At 59.2% G+C, this 13037-nt stretch overlaps 2 protein-coding genes across 7 annotated transcripts; both read left to right on the forward strand.

The window, feature by feature from the left end:
• The first annotated feature begins 1709 nt into the window (after positions 1–1709).
• Positions 1710–3932, forward strand: ASPDH (aspartate dehydrogenase domain containing). Its single transcript, XM_066271423.1, has 7 exons — positions 1710–1879; positions 2114–2258; positions 2523–2607; positions 2700–2849; positions 2932–3152; positions 3222–3376; positions 3665–3932. Exons 1-7 carry the CDS (start codon positions 1729–1731, stop codon positions 3706–3708), a joined length of 951 nt encoding a protein of 316 aa, XP_066127520.1. The 5' UTR covers positions 1710–1728; the 3' UTR covers positions 3709–3932.
• A 56-nt stretch (positions 3933–3988) lies between these two features.
• On the forward strand, positions 3989–8354 carry JOSD2 (Josephin domain containing 2). 6 transcript variants are annotated; one of them, XM_066271447.1, is made up of 5 exons: positions 3989–4331; positions 4869–5096; positions 6676–6801; positions 7804–7998; positions 8083–8354. In XM_066271447.1, the coding sequence occupies exons 2-5, from the start codon at positions 4951–4953 to the stop codon at positions 8180–8182; spliced, it is 567 nt and encodes a 188-aa protein (XP_066127544.1). In that variant the 5' UTR covers positions 3989–4331; positions 4869–4950; the 3' UTR covers positions 8183–8354. The 6 variants fall into 6 exon arrangements, with proteins under 6 accessions (XP_066127544.1, XP_066127540.1, XP_066127539.1 ...); XM_066271443.1 differs by having other exon boundaries at positions 4191–4322; positions 4937–5096; XM_066271442.1 differs by having other exon boundaries at positions 4200–4331; positions 4937–5096.
• Positions 8355–13037: the final 4683 nt, after the last annotated feature.

Consider the following 13037-nt stretch of genomic DNA (forward strand, 5'->3'; position numbering starts at 1 on the left):
ATGCACTGCCCAGGGAAAGTGGATCATGGTGAAGAAAACAGGGTGCAGGAAACGGGACAAGAGGTGCTCCAGCAGCAGCCAAGTCCTGCAGACAGGAGGGAGCTGCACTGTCATGTAAAGGCAGAGACAGGAGGGCTGGGGTCCCGGCCTGGGGAGAGGGAGGGGCTATGCTCAGGGCAGGGGCTGCTTATAGAAGCCCCAGAGGGACAGGAGCCAGTGAGTGGGAGCAAACCCAGGGGTCTGCTGGGGTCAGTGGGCAGCGGGATGGGGGGGCAAGGTCCTGTTGTTGTTTCAGCCTCTAGGTAGCTGGGCTGCCGTCTGTGCTGTTGAGACAGCAGAGGCCAATGAGGAAGCAGGTGCACTCAGGATGAGGCCCAGCCATAGCCATGCAGAGCCAGGCCAGGCTCTCAGCCCCCTTTCTCCTGTCACCTCAGCCCAGCCTAGTTCCATACATAGCGGGTCGGGGTGCTGCGAGGGACACCCAGGCCCCATGGATTTGAGGACAGAGATGGAGGTCCACGGGAAGACCCACAACCCTACCCAGGGCCCTGTTTCTGCCCCACAGCTTCTTATCTCTCCCGCCCCTGCAGCTCTTACAGCAAACTCTTATCTGCAGAGACAGCAGCTGCCAGGGCTGGAGTCTTGGGGCCCTATCTGTCTGCGCCTGTCTGCTCTACCGCCTGTGGACTTGGGACTCCCCCTCGCTCCCTCTTTCAAGCTCTTTCTCCCTCGTCCTCTTTCAGAGCCATCCTGGTTGCCATGGCAACACTGCAGCGAGTACCAGGTGGCGGCTGGGGGCAGGGAGCCAGCACTGCCGCAGCCTCCACCATTTCCGATGCCAGGCACCCACGAGGCACAATGGCCGGGGTTCATTTTGGGGGGCACTTGACCTCCCCAGGCCTCACAGGTTTCTCCTTGACCAAGAGGAGGTGGGGAAGAGAGGAGAGGGACAGTGTGAGGGTGAGAATACAACATGGGTAGGGGTGCCGGCGGCATGGCGGTAGGGGAAGGAGAGGATGAAAGGGGAGAAGTCAAGGTGGACTGAGGGAGGTTCCGGACAGGGGCTGGGGGACGGCCGAACTCCAACTCCTGCTGTTTTGTGGGGAGATGAGGAATGACCAGGCCAGGCCTCCTTGGGATCTTGTGGTGGGTGGGGAGACAGCCTGGCCTGGCTGGGGATAGAACAGCAGCCAGCCCTGATGAGGTGGGGGCAGGGCTGGAAGGATGGTGGTCCAGGGAGGCTGAGAGACAGAGGCAGAGCAGGACAGGGACCAGAGACAGATGCATAGACTAAAAGGGAGGATGCAGACAAGAAACACAGTGCCCAGGCTGGGGGAGTGGCCACCAGGGTGGGGGTCGGAAATGCAGGAGCAAGGGGGCAGACTGAGAGCCCAGAGTCCCTGTCACCATCGCTCTTCCCTGCTCCCAACCCTCAACCCCCACCCCAAGCAGGATGCAGTTTCCATGACAACCGGGCCAGCCAGAAAGGGGGCAGGGGACTGCAGAGGAAATTTTCCACATCAGCAGGAAGGGAGGAGGGTGTGATGGAGGGAAAGAGCTGGCCCGTACAATGGAGGCCACACAGGGACCCAGGAGCCCAAAATCATCACGCCCACTGCCCCCAGGATTCTCACCCCACCCCCACCCAGCAAATTGGCACCCTCACCTCCTCATCCCTGGACCGCTGTGGGGGAAGGGAGAACGCTCCGGGAGAGGCTCAAGGGTCAAATGTCCAAAGATCAGCAGCTGCCCAGGCCTTCTGTGTGGGGGGCAGGCTGGCAGAAGCTGACAGAGCTTGGACTGCAGACCACCAGATTCAAGAACATGGCCCTTGACAGGGTCCCACGGAGGGTGGGGGTGGTGGGCTACGGCCGTCTTGGTGAGTCCTTGACTATTTGGAGCCTCTTCCTAAGGCCCCTTCCTGAAGCCCCAGAAGCCCCTGTGTCTGCCACAAACAGCTTTCATATGTTTTTACCTGTGTCCTGGCTGTGTGTCAGCCTGGACAGCTTCCCCTCCCCACCGCGGAGCTCCGTCCCCCTTGCCTCCTCTCTGAGTCTGTTGTCTCCTCTGAGTCTCTGTCCCCTACTCTCTGAGTCTCCTTCCCTCTTTCCAGGACAGTCTCTGGTCTCCCACCTGCTGACTCAGGGGCCAGAACTGGGCCTACAACTTGTTTTTGTCTGGAATCGTGACCTAAGACGAATGGCAGGGACTGTGCCCTACTCCCTGCAGCTCCAGGACCTCGCTGCCCTTGGGGAGAGGTCAGTAACCTCGCCATGAGAGAGTGGGTCCCCCAGAGAGAAGCTCCTGTTCTGGTCTCCTTTAGCTGCTGTGACCTCAGACAATCCCCTTACTTACCCTCTCTGGGCCTTGGTTTACCTAAATTTGAAATAGGACAAGCCCACCCATTCCGTTTCCCCTCCTGGGCCAGGGTGAAGAGTGACAGGCCTCTATAGATTGAGGAAATCTGGACAGAGGAGGTCTAATGCCTCTCCAAGGCTCTCCCCATCTCTCCCCTCTGCCAGGCACCCTGACCTTGTGGTAGAAGTGGCCCATCCCAAAATAATCCACGAATCTGGGGCACAGATCCTGCGCCATGCTAACCTCCTGGTGAGCCCTGCCTCTTCCTCCTTGGCCCCCCACCTGACCCCAAAGAGGGATGGTCCCCTGACCCCTATCCCTCCTACTTTCACCCACCCCAGGTGGGGTCCCCCTCAGCCTTGGCTGACCAGGCCACAGAGCAGCAGCTTCTGGAGGCCTCAAAGCGCTGGGACCATGCCGTGTTTGTGGCCCGGGGAGCTCTGTGGGGCACTGAAGACATCAGCAGATTGGATTCAGCTGGAGGCCTCCAGGTGAGGGCCTGCTGAGGTCCCCAGAAACTGGAGGGGCCCTGCACAGACTCCTAGTCCGCCTGACCCTGGCTCTCATTTCCAGAGCCTCCGTGTCACTATGGCCACACATCCCGATGGCTTCCGGCTCGAGGGACCCCTGGCTGCAGCACACAGCACTGGGCCTCGCACTGTGCTCTATGAAGGCCCCGTCCGTGGGCTCTGCCCTTTTGCCCCCCGCAATTCTAACACCATGGCAGCTGCTGCCCTGGCAGCCCCCAGCCTGGGCTTCGACGGCGTGATTGGGGTGCTTGTGGCGGATCTCAGGTGAGCTGAGCTGACCAGGGGGTTGGGCTGGGGGCAGGCCTGCCAGACTGACGACACCGCCTGCCCCAGCCTCACGGACATGCATGTGGTGGATGTGGAGCTAAGAGGACCCCCAGGCCCCACGGGACGAAGCTTTGCTGTGCACACCCACAGAGAGAACCCTGCTGAGCCAGGCGCTGTCACCGGCTCTGCCACTGTCACTGCCTTCTGGCGCAGCCTCCTGGGTAAGGCCCGGCCCCTCCTTAGTGATAGTGGCCCCGGTCCCCAAGCCATGGGCTCTAGATCTGTAGTTCTAATTTTATCTTTGTTCATTTATCTTATATCCGAGTCGCCTTAACCTTCTACGCCATGACTTTGAATCTCTCTCTCTCTCCACTCCCCAGGACTCTGTCCCTCTCTCTGGGTCTCTGCCTCTCTCTAGGAGGTCTTCCTCCGCCCCCACATTGGTCTCCAGGTGTTTGTCTCTCCTTTCTCTGTCTCAACCTTCCATTCCCCCCGTATCTCCCCCGCAGGCTGCTGCCAGCTACCTTCCAGGCCAGGAATCCATCTCTGCTGAGAAGTCACCTCCTCTCTTCCCCCGCCCCCCTCGAAAAGACATCCTCGTCTTATTTACTTCCCCACCACCACAGTCGTGCGGCTGCCATGGTCTCAGTTTCCCCGCACCTCCCTCCTGTCTCAGTAAAGACTGGAGGTTCTCACTGCACAGCCTGGTGTCTCTGCTTCCCTGCTACCTTTCTGTGACGTCACCCGCGCCTGCACACTACGCATCAGGGGGCAGGCACACCTGGGAGCAAAATGCTTGGAAGCTATCGCGAGAGCCTATCCACTACATTTCCCAGAATCCTCTGAGCAGAAAGCGGGAGAAGTAGTGAGTGAAGGCGAGGGCCTTTGCAGGGCCCACTGCCGAGATTCACCGCAAACAGCGACGGAAGTGGCCCTCCAGCGTTCTTGGGCCAATAGCAGATTTCCGGGCCGCGCTGCGCAAACGTTCCGGCGGAGCAAGAGCCCTCGCGGGGGGCCGCCGGGAGTCGTAGTCTGGAACGCGGTGGACGCCGGGAGCTGTAGTCTGTGCCGTCTGCCCAGTCAGCGCCGTGCTTCCCGCCCCGCACTCGGATCCCAGAACCGCCGCCCAGGGGGATGCGGGAGCCCCTGGTTCCGGGGAGCAGAGAGGCAGGCGGGGTGAGGGGCGTTGCCTGGCAACGGGCAAACGCCGTGGTTGGGGTACGGGTTGGGGAAATGACTGTTATTTGGAGAGCGGGCCCTGTTGCCAGGTGACAGGACGAGAAAACCCTGTTTTTTAGTGACAGGAGAAGGGAGTCGTCTGTTGCTAGGCGACCAGAAGAGACCCTGTTACCTAGAGACAGAGGAGGAGGATTTCTCTGTTGCTAAGTAACCAGAGGAGAGACTTGTTACCTAGTGGGGTTGGGGGGGGGGTCTCTGTTGCTAGGTAACCAGAAAGGGAACCTGTTGCCTACGAGACAGGAAAGGAGGCGTTGCTCTGTAGCTAGGTGACCACTATAGGACCCTTTCACTTAGGGATGTAGTGGGGGTGGTCCTCTGTTGCTAAGTAAGCAGAAAAGGGAGCATTTTTCCTAAGAAGTGGGGATGTTAGTACCTTGTTGCTATGATGAGAGTGACTAGGGAGCAGGGTCAGGGGCCCAGTGTCCCCTTAGGCTGCACTCAACCCCACCCCCGTGTTAATGGTGGTACCCTCAGAGCCTGCTCTCAGTTGGGGCCTCCAGATCCTGGTTCCCTGAGCATCTTCTCCCGTGCACCCCAAGCAGGAGCAGAGGGCGGCATGTCCCAGGGCCCAGGAGCACAGCCAAGCCCACCCTCTGTTTACCACGAGCGGCAGCGCCTGGAGCTGTGTGCCATCCATGCCCTCAACAACGTCCTCCAGCAGCAGCTCTTTAGCCAGGAGGCTGCCGATGAGATCTGCAAGAGGTGAACATCACTTACTGGGGACCCTGGAGAAGCAGGGCTCATCGAGGGGGAACCACCCATCTGAGTCTTTGTGAGGCAGAGGCAAACCCAGGGGCTTGCTGCTGCCCCATCACCGGCCTGGGCTGGACCCTGGGACTCAGAAGTGGACATCGCACACCTGGCTGTCCCCGGGCCTCACCCTAACTCAGGCCTCATCCTCTTTTATCTGGGCCTTCGTCCCCAGCTCACCTTCTCTTCTCTAGGCCCCTGGTCCTCACTTCCCCTCTGGCCTCCCAGCTTCCTGTTTTTAATCTCCCATCTATTCTACACACACCCCAGTGCTGCTAGGTCTGCCCCACCCCCCAATCACAGCCCTCCCAACTCCCCAGCACCCCTGGGAGAAGTCCCAAGACCTGCAGGCTGATATCCAAGGCCCTGCATGCTCTGCTCCCCCCCTGCCTCTCAGCTTCATGCCTCACTACTCCCCAAAACCACATTCCTCTCCAGGGATGAAGGAGCCCACTGTGATGCCTCTGGGCCTTTGCATGGCCTGTTCTCTCTGCCTGGCATGACTTCCTTCTCACTATCCAAGATTTCAAACACTTCTTTATTATCTTTCTGCCTACCTCCCCCCCACACACACACATACACACACATCCCTGGCCCCAGCTCAGGCCCCATCGTCCCCTGGGCCCTCCCCTCAGCCTCCAGTCTTCATTCCAGTCAGGTCCTCACATGAGCCTACACCCAGAGGTGACCCTGTGATCTCTTGCTCACAGCCTTCCTGTGCCCCACCTCCCCCCACCAGCCACCTCAGGCTGAGTCTCAGACCCTCAGACTGATTATTAGAGAACTGACTCATCTCCCCTGTCATTCCAAACAGGGACAGATCACCTCTTTCATTCCAAGGCTAGGCTGGAAACCCAGAGTCCAATATCCAATATGAGGGTGACCAGAGGAACAGATACACAGAAAAATAATACATAAACTTTCCCTTCCCCTTCCCCTCCCCTTCCTTGCCCACCAAGGGCCCAGAGAGACAACAAAGGTACTGTTTGTTCAGAGGTGGCAGGGCCCAGAGAGACAAATGGTGGCTGGGTGGCCCTCCTGGCTAGGGGACAGCTGGAGGAAAGGCTGGGGCAGAAGCACAAGAGATGTGGGGAACAGGTGGCTGGGAAGGGGTGGAGGGGACTGAGGCTAGGAGGCCACAGAGAGCTGACTATGTGGGACCTTGAAGGCTAGGCTGAGGGGCTGGGACTTTATCCTGTGATCACGGGCACAAGGAAGGGCTGGGAGCCGAGAGGGGCAAGGTCAGCGCCAGGCTTGGAAGGAGCCACTGGGCCCTGTGGGAAATGGACTGGAAGGGTAGACTGAAGGCTGGCTGAGAGTCCAGGTGGAGGAGGACAAGGCCTGAGCTGGGAGCTCTGGTTGGAAGACAGAAGAGAGAGTCGGAGGACAGAGGGAACAGGGCTTGGAACTGATGAGAGAGGAGTTCAAAGGCTGGTCGACTCACCAGGCCTTTGACTCTCGTACTTTGTGGGGAGGGTGAGGCCCTTCTAGGGTCTTCAGTTCAGGCTCTGACCACCCTCCCCCCAACCAGGTTGGCCCCTGACTCCCGGCTGAACCCCCATCGCAGCCTCCTGGGCACTGGCAACTATGATGTCAACGTGATCATGGCCGCCTTGCAGGGGCTGGGCCTGGCCGCTGTGTGGTGGGACAGAAGGAGGTGGGACCCAAAGCACTGCATCATGTGTGCTGGGCATGGCATAGTGGGTGTGGTGTGGTGATAGTGTGGGATGGAGGGAGGAGGAGGGGAATGCATGGGTCAGAAGGAGGGAGGGAGAGAAGGGTAGATGGGGGAAGGTTTGCATGGTGGATAATGGCTGGCAGACTGATGGGTTAGAGGTCATAGAAGGACATGTGGGTGACTAGACAGTCAGCAAATATTGACAGATAGATGCTGGGTAAATTCATGATAATTGGGTGACTAACTGGCTGGCGAATGGGTGGTTGGATGTGTTGGGTAGATGGTGACTGGGTGATGGGCTGTATGAATGGATTGGTGAGTGAGTTTAGTTGATAGGTAGTGTTTGGGTGGATGAGTGGTGGATGGGTGTATGAATGGGTAGTGGGTGGATTGTGGATGGGCAGTGGATGGATCAGTGGATGGATCGTGGATGGGCGGTGGATGGATCGTGGATGGGCGGCGGATGGATCGGTGGATGGGCGGTGGATGGATCGTGGATGGATCGTGGATGGGCGGTGGATGGATCGGGGATGGGCGGTGGATGGATCGGGGATGGGCGGTGGATGGATCGGGGATGGGCGGTGGATGGATTGTGGATGGGCGGTGGATGGATCGTGGATTATGGATGGATAATGAATAGATCAATGGTGGATGTGTGAAGAGCGAATGGAGAGTTGGGTGGATGGTGGAGAAGTTGTCTGGTAGATGATTGTTTGGGGCTTGGATGGGTGGGTGTTGGTAGGATGAGCGTAGATGGTCAGCTGCATGGTGGCTGGGGGTTCTGATGGGTGGGTGGTGGTGGATGGGTAAGTAGGTGGGTAATGGATCGATGGGGGAAGAATGAGTCCCTGTTGGGTGGCTGGGTGAAAGAGTGAAAAGGAAACAAAGGGTGGGCTGTTCAAGGAGAGTCCTCGGGTGGCTTGGGCAGCACACTCAGTAATGTTGAGCCCTGACCATGGTGTTCCTGCCCCACCTGCACAGACCCCTGTCCCAGCTGGCCCTGCCCCAGGTGCTGGGGCTGATTCTGAACCTGCCCTCGCCCGTGTCACTGGGGCTGCTGACCCTGCCGCTGCGCCGGCGGCACTGGGTAGCCCTGCGCCAGGTGGATGGTGTCTACTACAACCTAGACTCCAAGCTGCGGGCACCCCAGGCCCTGGGGGACGAGGACGGCGTCAGGTGAGGGGGGGATGACTAGGCCTTTTACCCTAAGAGGCAACGCCCGGGCCCCCTGGGGCTCAGTCTCCCCATTTCTCTGCCCAGGGCCTTCCTGGAGGCTTCCCTGGCTCAGGGCCTGTGCCAAGTGCTGCTGGTGGTGACCAAGGAGGTGGAGGACATGGGCTGCTGGCTGCGGACAGACTGACCCGGCCAAGGAGGATCCACGGCTGCCCGCCCTGCGAGGCCCTGCCTGTCCACGTTCATCTCCCGCGCAGGAAAGGACCCGGACTTCACTTCATGGGCTCTGCGGGGCTTTAGCCCCTTCCCTGCTCCCAGTGCCACTGCTGCCTCAATAAATGTGCTGATTTGCTCCTGGCCTGGCTGGCTTCGGATGTGGGGTGGTTTTCTGTTAGTTGTTCTCGTTATCAGCACGTCTGGTCACCCAGGGGGGCCACACCAGCCCAAGTGCCGTCTCCCTGCTGCCCCCCAGCTTTGTGGCCTCCTGTGGTCACACAGCCCTGGGCCTCCATTTTCTCCATGCCCTGTGAGGCCCTCATTCCAGTGGGGGGTGGGGAGGACCAGAAGCCAACATCTAGAGCAGGAGTCCCCAAATTTTTTACACAGGGTGCCAGTTCACTGTCCCTCAGACCGTTGGGAGGGCTGGACTATAAAAAAAACTATGAACAAATCCCTGTGCACACTGCATATATCTTATTTTAAAGTAAAAAAACAAAATGGGAACAAATACAATATTTAAAATAAAGAACAAGTAAATTTAAATCAACAAACTGAGCAGTATTTCAATGGGAACTATGCTCCTCTCACTGACCACCAATGAAAGGTGCCCCTTCTGGAAGTGCGGTGGGGCTGGATAAATGTCCTCAGGGGGCCGCATGCGGCCTGCAGGCTGTAGTTTGGGGACCCCTGATCTAGAGCATTCGGTGGGATGAGTACCAGGGAGAAAGCAAGGGTGTATGTCCTGACTGCCGGTTCTGTCCCATCCATTGCAGCCATGGCTCCAAAACATGGGCCCATCCTAATCCCCAGAAACAGGCAAAGGGGAATGCAAGTCGCTCAGAGCTGACCTTGAGACAGGGAGAGGCTCCTGCACTCTTGGGGGAATCATGAGGGTCCTGAAAAGTGGGGCGGGGGCAGGAGGAATCAGAAAAAGACACGAAAAAGGAAGCAGGGTCTGAGAGAGGCAGCTTGGAGGCTTTAAAGACAAGGGGCCACGAACCAGGAAATGAGGGCCAGAACAGGCAAGCAGGCCTCGCCTCCAGGGCGCCCAGAAGGACCAGCCCTGCTCATGCCTTGGCTCAGGCCCTTTTTTTTTTTTTTTTTTTTGTATTTTTCTGAAGCTGGAAACAGGGAGGCAGTCAGACAGACTCCCGCATGCACCCGACCAGGATCCACCCAGCACGCCCACCAGGGGGCGATGCTCTGCCCATCCAGGGCATCGCTCTGTCGCGACCAGAGCCACTCTAGCGCCTGAGGCAGAGGCCATAGAGCCATCCTCAGCGCCTGGGTCAACTTTGCTCCAATGGAGCTTCAGCTGTGGGAGGGGAAGAGAGAGAGGAAGGAGAGGGGGAGGAGTGGAGAAGCAGATGGGCGCCTCTCCTGTGTGCCCTGGCCGGGAATCGAACCCGGGACTTCCGCACGCCAGGCCAACGCTCTACCACTGAGCCAACCGACCAGGGCCGGCTCAGGCCCATTGAGACTCATTTCGGACTTCTGACTGCCTCAAGTGTTAAGAGAACGTGTGTGGGCCCTGGCCGGTTGGCTCAGCGGTAGAGCGTCGGCCTGGCGTGCGGGGGACCCGGGTTCTATTCCCGGCCAGGGCACACAGGAGAAGTGCCCATTTGCTTATCCACCCCCCTCCTCCTTCCTCTCTGTCTCTCTCTTCCCCTCCCGCAGCCAAGGCTCCATTGGAGCAAAGATGGCCCGGGAGCTGGGGATGGCTCCTTGGCCTCTGCCCCAGGCACTAGAGTGGCTCTGGTCGAGGCAGAGCGACAGCCCGGAGGGGCAGAGCATCGCCCCCTGGTGGGCAGAGCCTCGCCCCTGGTGGGCGTGCCGGGTGGATCCTGGTCGGGTGCATGCGGGAGTCTGTCTGACTGTCTCTCCCCTTTTCCAGCTACAGAAAAATACAAAAAAAAAAAAAAAAAAAAAAAAGAATGTATGTGGCTTTAAGCCAGTGTTGTCAGGATTCATTTAGGGCAGTGGGCCTCACAGAAAGGTCAGTGAGCAAAGACTGGAACAAGGGGAAGGAGGAAGCCATGGGCGGGTCTAAAGGAAAAGCATTCCAGGCAGAGAGAATAGCTAGAGCAAAGGGCCTGGGGCAGGCCTTGGCCTGGTGTGGAGGGAGACAGGGCAGGAGGGGTGGGGGAAGAGGTGACAAAGGAAGAAGACGGGTGCCTAGGGCAGCAGCAATTTTGAACAGAACAAGGAGAGTCCCCCATTCAGAGACTTCTTCAAGTTCTCACTAGATCAGGCCCCCCTCCTGCTCTGAGTCCTTCCCCTCAGGGCCTGCTGCCCCTTCCTGCAGCCTCCTTGGTCTGTCTGCCTTTCAATTGTCTTCTGAGCCCCGCCCCACTTTTTCTGGGTCTGGCCTGTGCGTCTGGGCACTTGCCCACCCCAGCTCTCAGGTGGGGAGGGAAACGCAAGGGGACAGAAAGACCCAGTGTAGGGGGACTTTAGCAGGGGTCCCAAGGGGCACTTCAGGGCCACAGGAATGTGGGCCCAGGGTGGGGGGGGAGGCCGGCTGTAGCAGGCAGAGGGGGCCTCTGCAGAAGGCCCATGGGAGGGGAGGAGGGGGCCTTTCCAGAATTAGAACCGGCTCTGAGACAGGGAGCGCTGAGGGAAGCAGTTAGCCCTGTAGTTATCTGAGGAGGTGATGAGGGGTGGGGGTGGGTCCTGGCCAGGCCTAAACCTGCGGGGCCTCCAAGGGGGCACTGAGGGGGCACGGGGGGGGGGGGTTGGCTCTGAGCAGGGAGCAGGGAGTAAGTCCATCCTGGGTGCAGAAAACCCTCTGGAGCTGCTGGGCAGATGGAAGGTCAGGAGGCCCAGAAGGAGGCTAAGGGTGATGGGAGATGACAGGCCTGAGCCAGGACCCTGGGGACAGAGAGGAGGTGGCAGGACAGTTCTGGGTCTGGCAGGCTCTGGGTGAAGGAGAGAGGGAGTGAAAAGAGCGCCCAGGGGTCCGACCCTGACACCTGGCGGGAAGAGCAGTGGGATAGGGGACAGGTCGTACCTAGTAGACTATAAGGGATGTGACAGGCTGGGTGACTTCGGGGAAGGGACTAGGGCCAGAGACTAGGGAAATGGCTTCAGGGGCTAAGGGCTTTTTCTGGGAGACATGAATGTATGTGAGCCCAGGAAGGGAAGCCGGTAGAGAAGGCCTGGGCAAAGTGGGGTCCCCCTTTAGGATTGGGCAGAAACGGGGAACCAGAGGCATAGGGAGGTCGTGGGCTGGGAGAGGCAGGTGAGACAGGGCTCAGGGTGTGTCTCCCCAACTTAGCCTTGGGCCGGGCTCCACCCAAACAGTAAATTCATTCAAGGAGCTAAACCCTGACACCCAAAAGCAGGTAAGGCTTGGGTTCTAGTCCCCAAGACTTCCAGAGATCAAAGGGTAACTTGTAAAGTGAGAAGTCAAACAGCACACGAGGGGAAAATGGCTGGGGTCCCAGACACCCCGACTCCGGGGCAGCCCCCACAGCCCACCCTGCCCACCAGGGTCTCCCTCCTCCCTCCCTCTGCCTCCCCAGTCTGGGTCTTTGAACTCGTCTCCCCCTTTATTGCCCGCTCAATCTCTCTTTCTGAGCATTTCTCTTTCTCTATCTCTCTCTCTCTGCCTCTCTTGCTTTGTCTGTCTCCCTGGGTGTTCTGGGGCCCCCTCCTCCCTCTGTGCTTGTCGCCTGTCCCACTGGGTCCCAGACAGCCTGGCGGAGCCTCCCAAAGTGTTTCTATTCTGGGCCCTGAGTGACCTCCACAGGTACCTTCCCAGCTGTGGCCTAATATGGTCCGAGTGAGGAGTGAGGAGGAAAGAGGGAGACTTGGGGAGAGGACAGGAGGGGAGGGGAACGGTCAAGATGGCCTCCAGCCCCCCTCATTTACTATCCCTGCTGGGCACGGGGCCTGCGCACTGATGCACCGATTGGGCAATTACTCTTTGCTCCTACCCTGCGCAGACCGCCCCCACCTGCTGACCCCCACTTCACGGGGGAGCAACAGCTTCCTGCCTCGGGCTGTCCCTTGCCCCAGGGTGCCCAGCCAGGCTGGTCCCAAATCTGGTGGAGGCTCTGGGGGTGCCCAGATGCCCACTAGGGGTGCCCCACGCAGACCCCCAAGGGCCTCTCAGCAACTGCTCCCGTTGCAGGAGGGGTGGGAGGGAGGGGCCCTGGCAGTGTCACGGCAGGTGCAGGGAGGGGGGTGACAGCTGTCCCATGCCCTGTGGTGCTGACAGCTGAGGCCTAATTTAGCTTGTGGAGCCTGAGGCTGACCAGATAAGGCAGTGGGGGGAGCAGCTCCACCCCTGGGGCACCCCTTAAATTGCACGGTTGGGCTCAGGGGCCCACCGCCGCCGACGCCAGGTGAGAGGGGCACGTCCTTCCTCAACCTCCCCGCACCCTGCCCACACAGCGCTCCCGTGCTATCTCAGTCCCTCCTGGTTCTCCACCTGCCTTTCCATCTCTTCCCATCTCTGTCCCTCCTGCTCTTCGTTTCTCCCGCATCCCCACTGCCTCTGTCCTTTCTGTCTCTTCCTATCATCCCTCACTCTTCCCCGGCTCTCTCCACCCCTCTCCCCTCTGTTTCTTTCTGTGTGTCTCTCTCCACCTCTCCCTCTCCCTTTCTCTCTCTCTCTGTCTCTGACACTGTCTCCCATTTCTCTCTCCTTCTCCGACTCTTCCTTAGCCCATCTCTCTCCCTTCTCCCTTCTGTGTTTCCCCCCACACACACTTACTCTTGGTCTCTGGTCTCTTCCTGTCTCAGTCTCTCTCTCCCTCTCTCTTTCTGTATGTCTGTCCCTCTGTCTCTTTTGGGCTCTCCTTGGCTTCTGGCCTCTC

This window comes from Saccopteryx bilineata, chromosome 3, assembly GCF_036850765.1.
Source record: "Saccopteryx bilineata isolate mSacBil1 chromosome 3, mSacBil1_pri_phased_curated, whole genome shotgun sequence".
Classification (NCBI taxonomy): Eukaryota; Metazoa; Chordata; class Mammalia; order Chiroptera; family Emballonuridae; genus Saccopteryx; species Saccopteryx bilineata.

Excerpts from the sequence above, each read along its gene's own strand:
- ASPDH (XM_066271423.1), top strand. The coding sequence starts at position 1,729 with ATGTCCAAAGATCAGCAGCTGCCCAGGCCTTCTGTGTGGGGGGCAGGC. Across the intron at positions 2,608-2,699 it reads TGCGCCATGCTAACCTCCTG|GTGGGGTCCCCCTCAGCCTT; the intron begins GTGAGCCCTGCC and ends CACCCACCCCAG. Across the intron at positions 2,850-2,931 it reads ATTCAGCTGGAGGCCTCCAG|AGCCTCCGTGTCACTATGGC; the intron begins GTGAGGGCCTGC and ends TCTCATTTCCAG.
- JOSD2 (XM_066271447.1), top strand. The coding sequence starts at position 4,951 with ATGTCCCAGGGCCCAGGAGCACAGCCAAGCCCACCCTCTGTTTACCAC. Across the intron at positions 6,802-7,803 it reads GTGTGGTGGGACAGAAGGAG|ACCCCTGTCCCAGCTGGCCC; the intron begins GTGGGACCCAAA and ends CCACCTGCACAG. Across the intron at positions 7,999-8,082 it reads GGGGACGAGGACGGCGTCAG|GGCCTTCCTGGAGGCTTCCC; the intron begins GTGAGGGGGGGA and ends TTCTCTGCCCAG.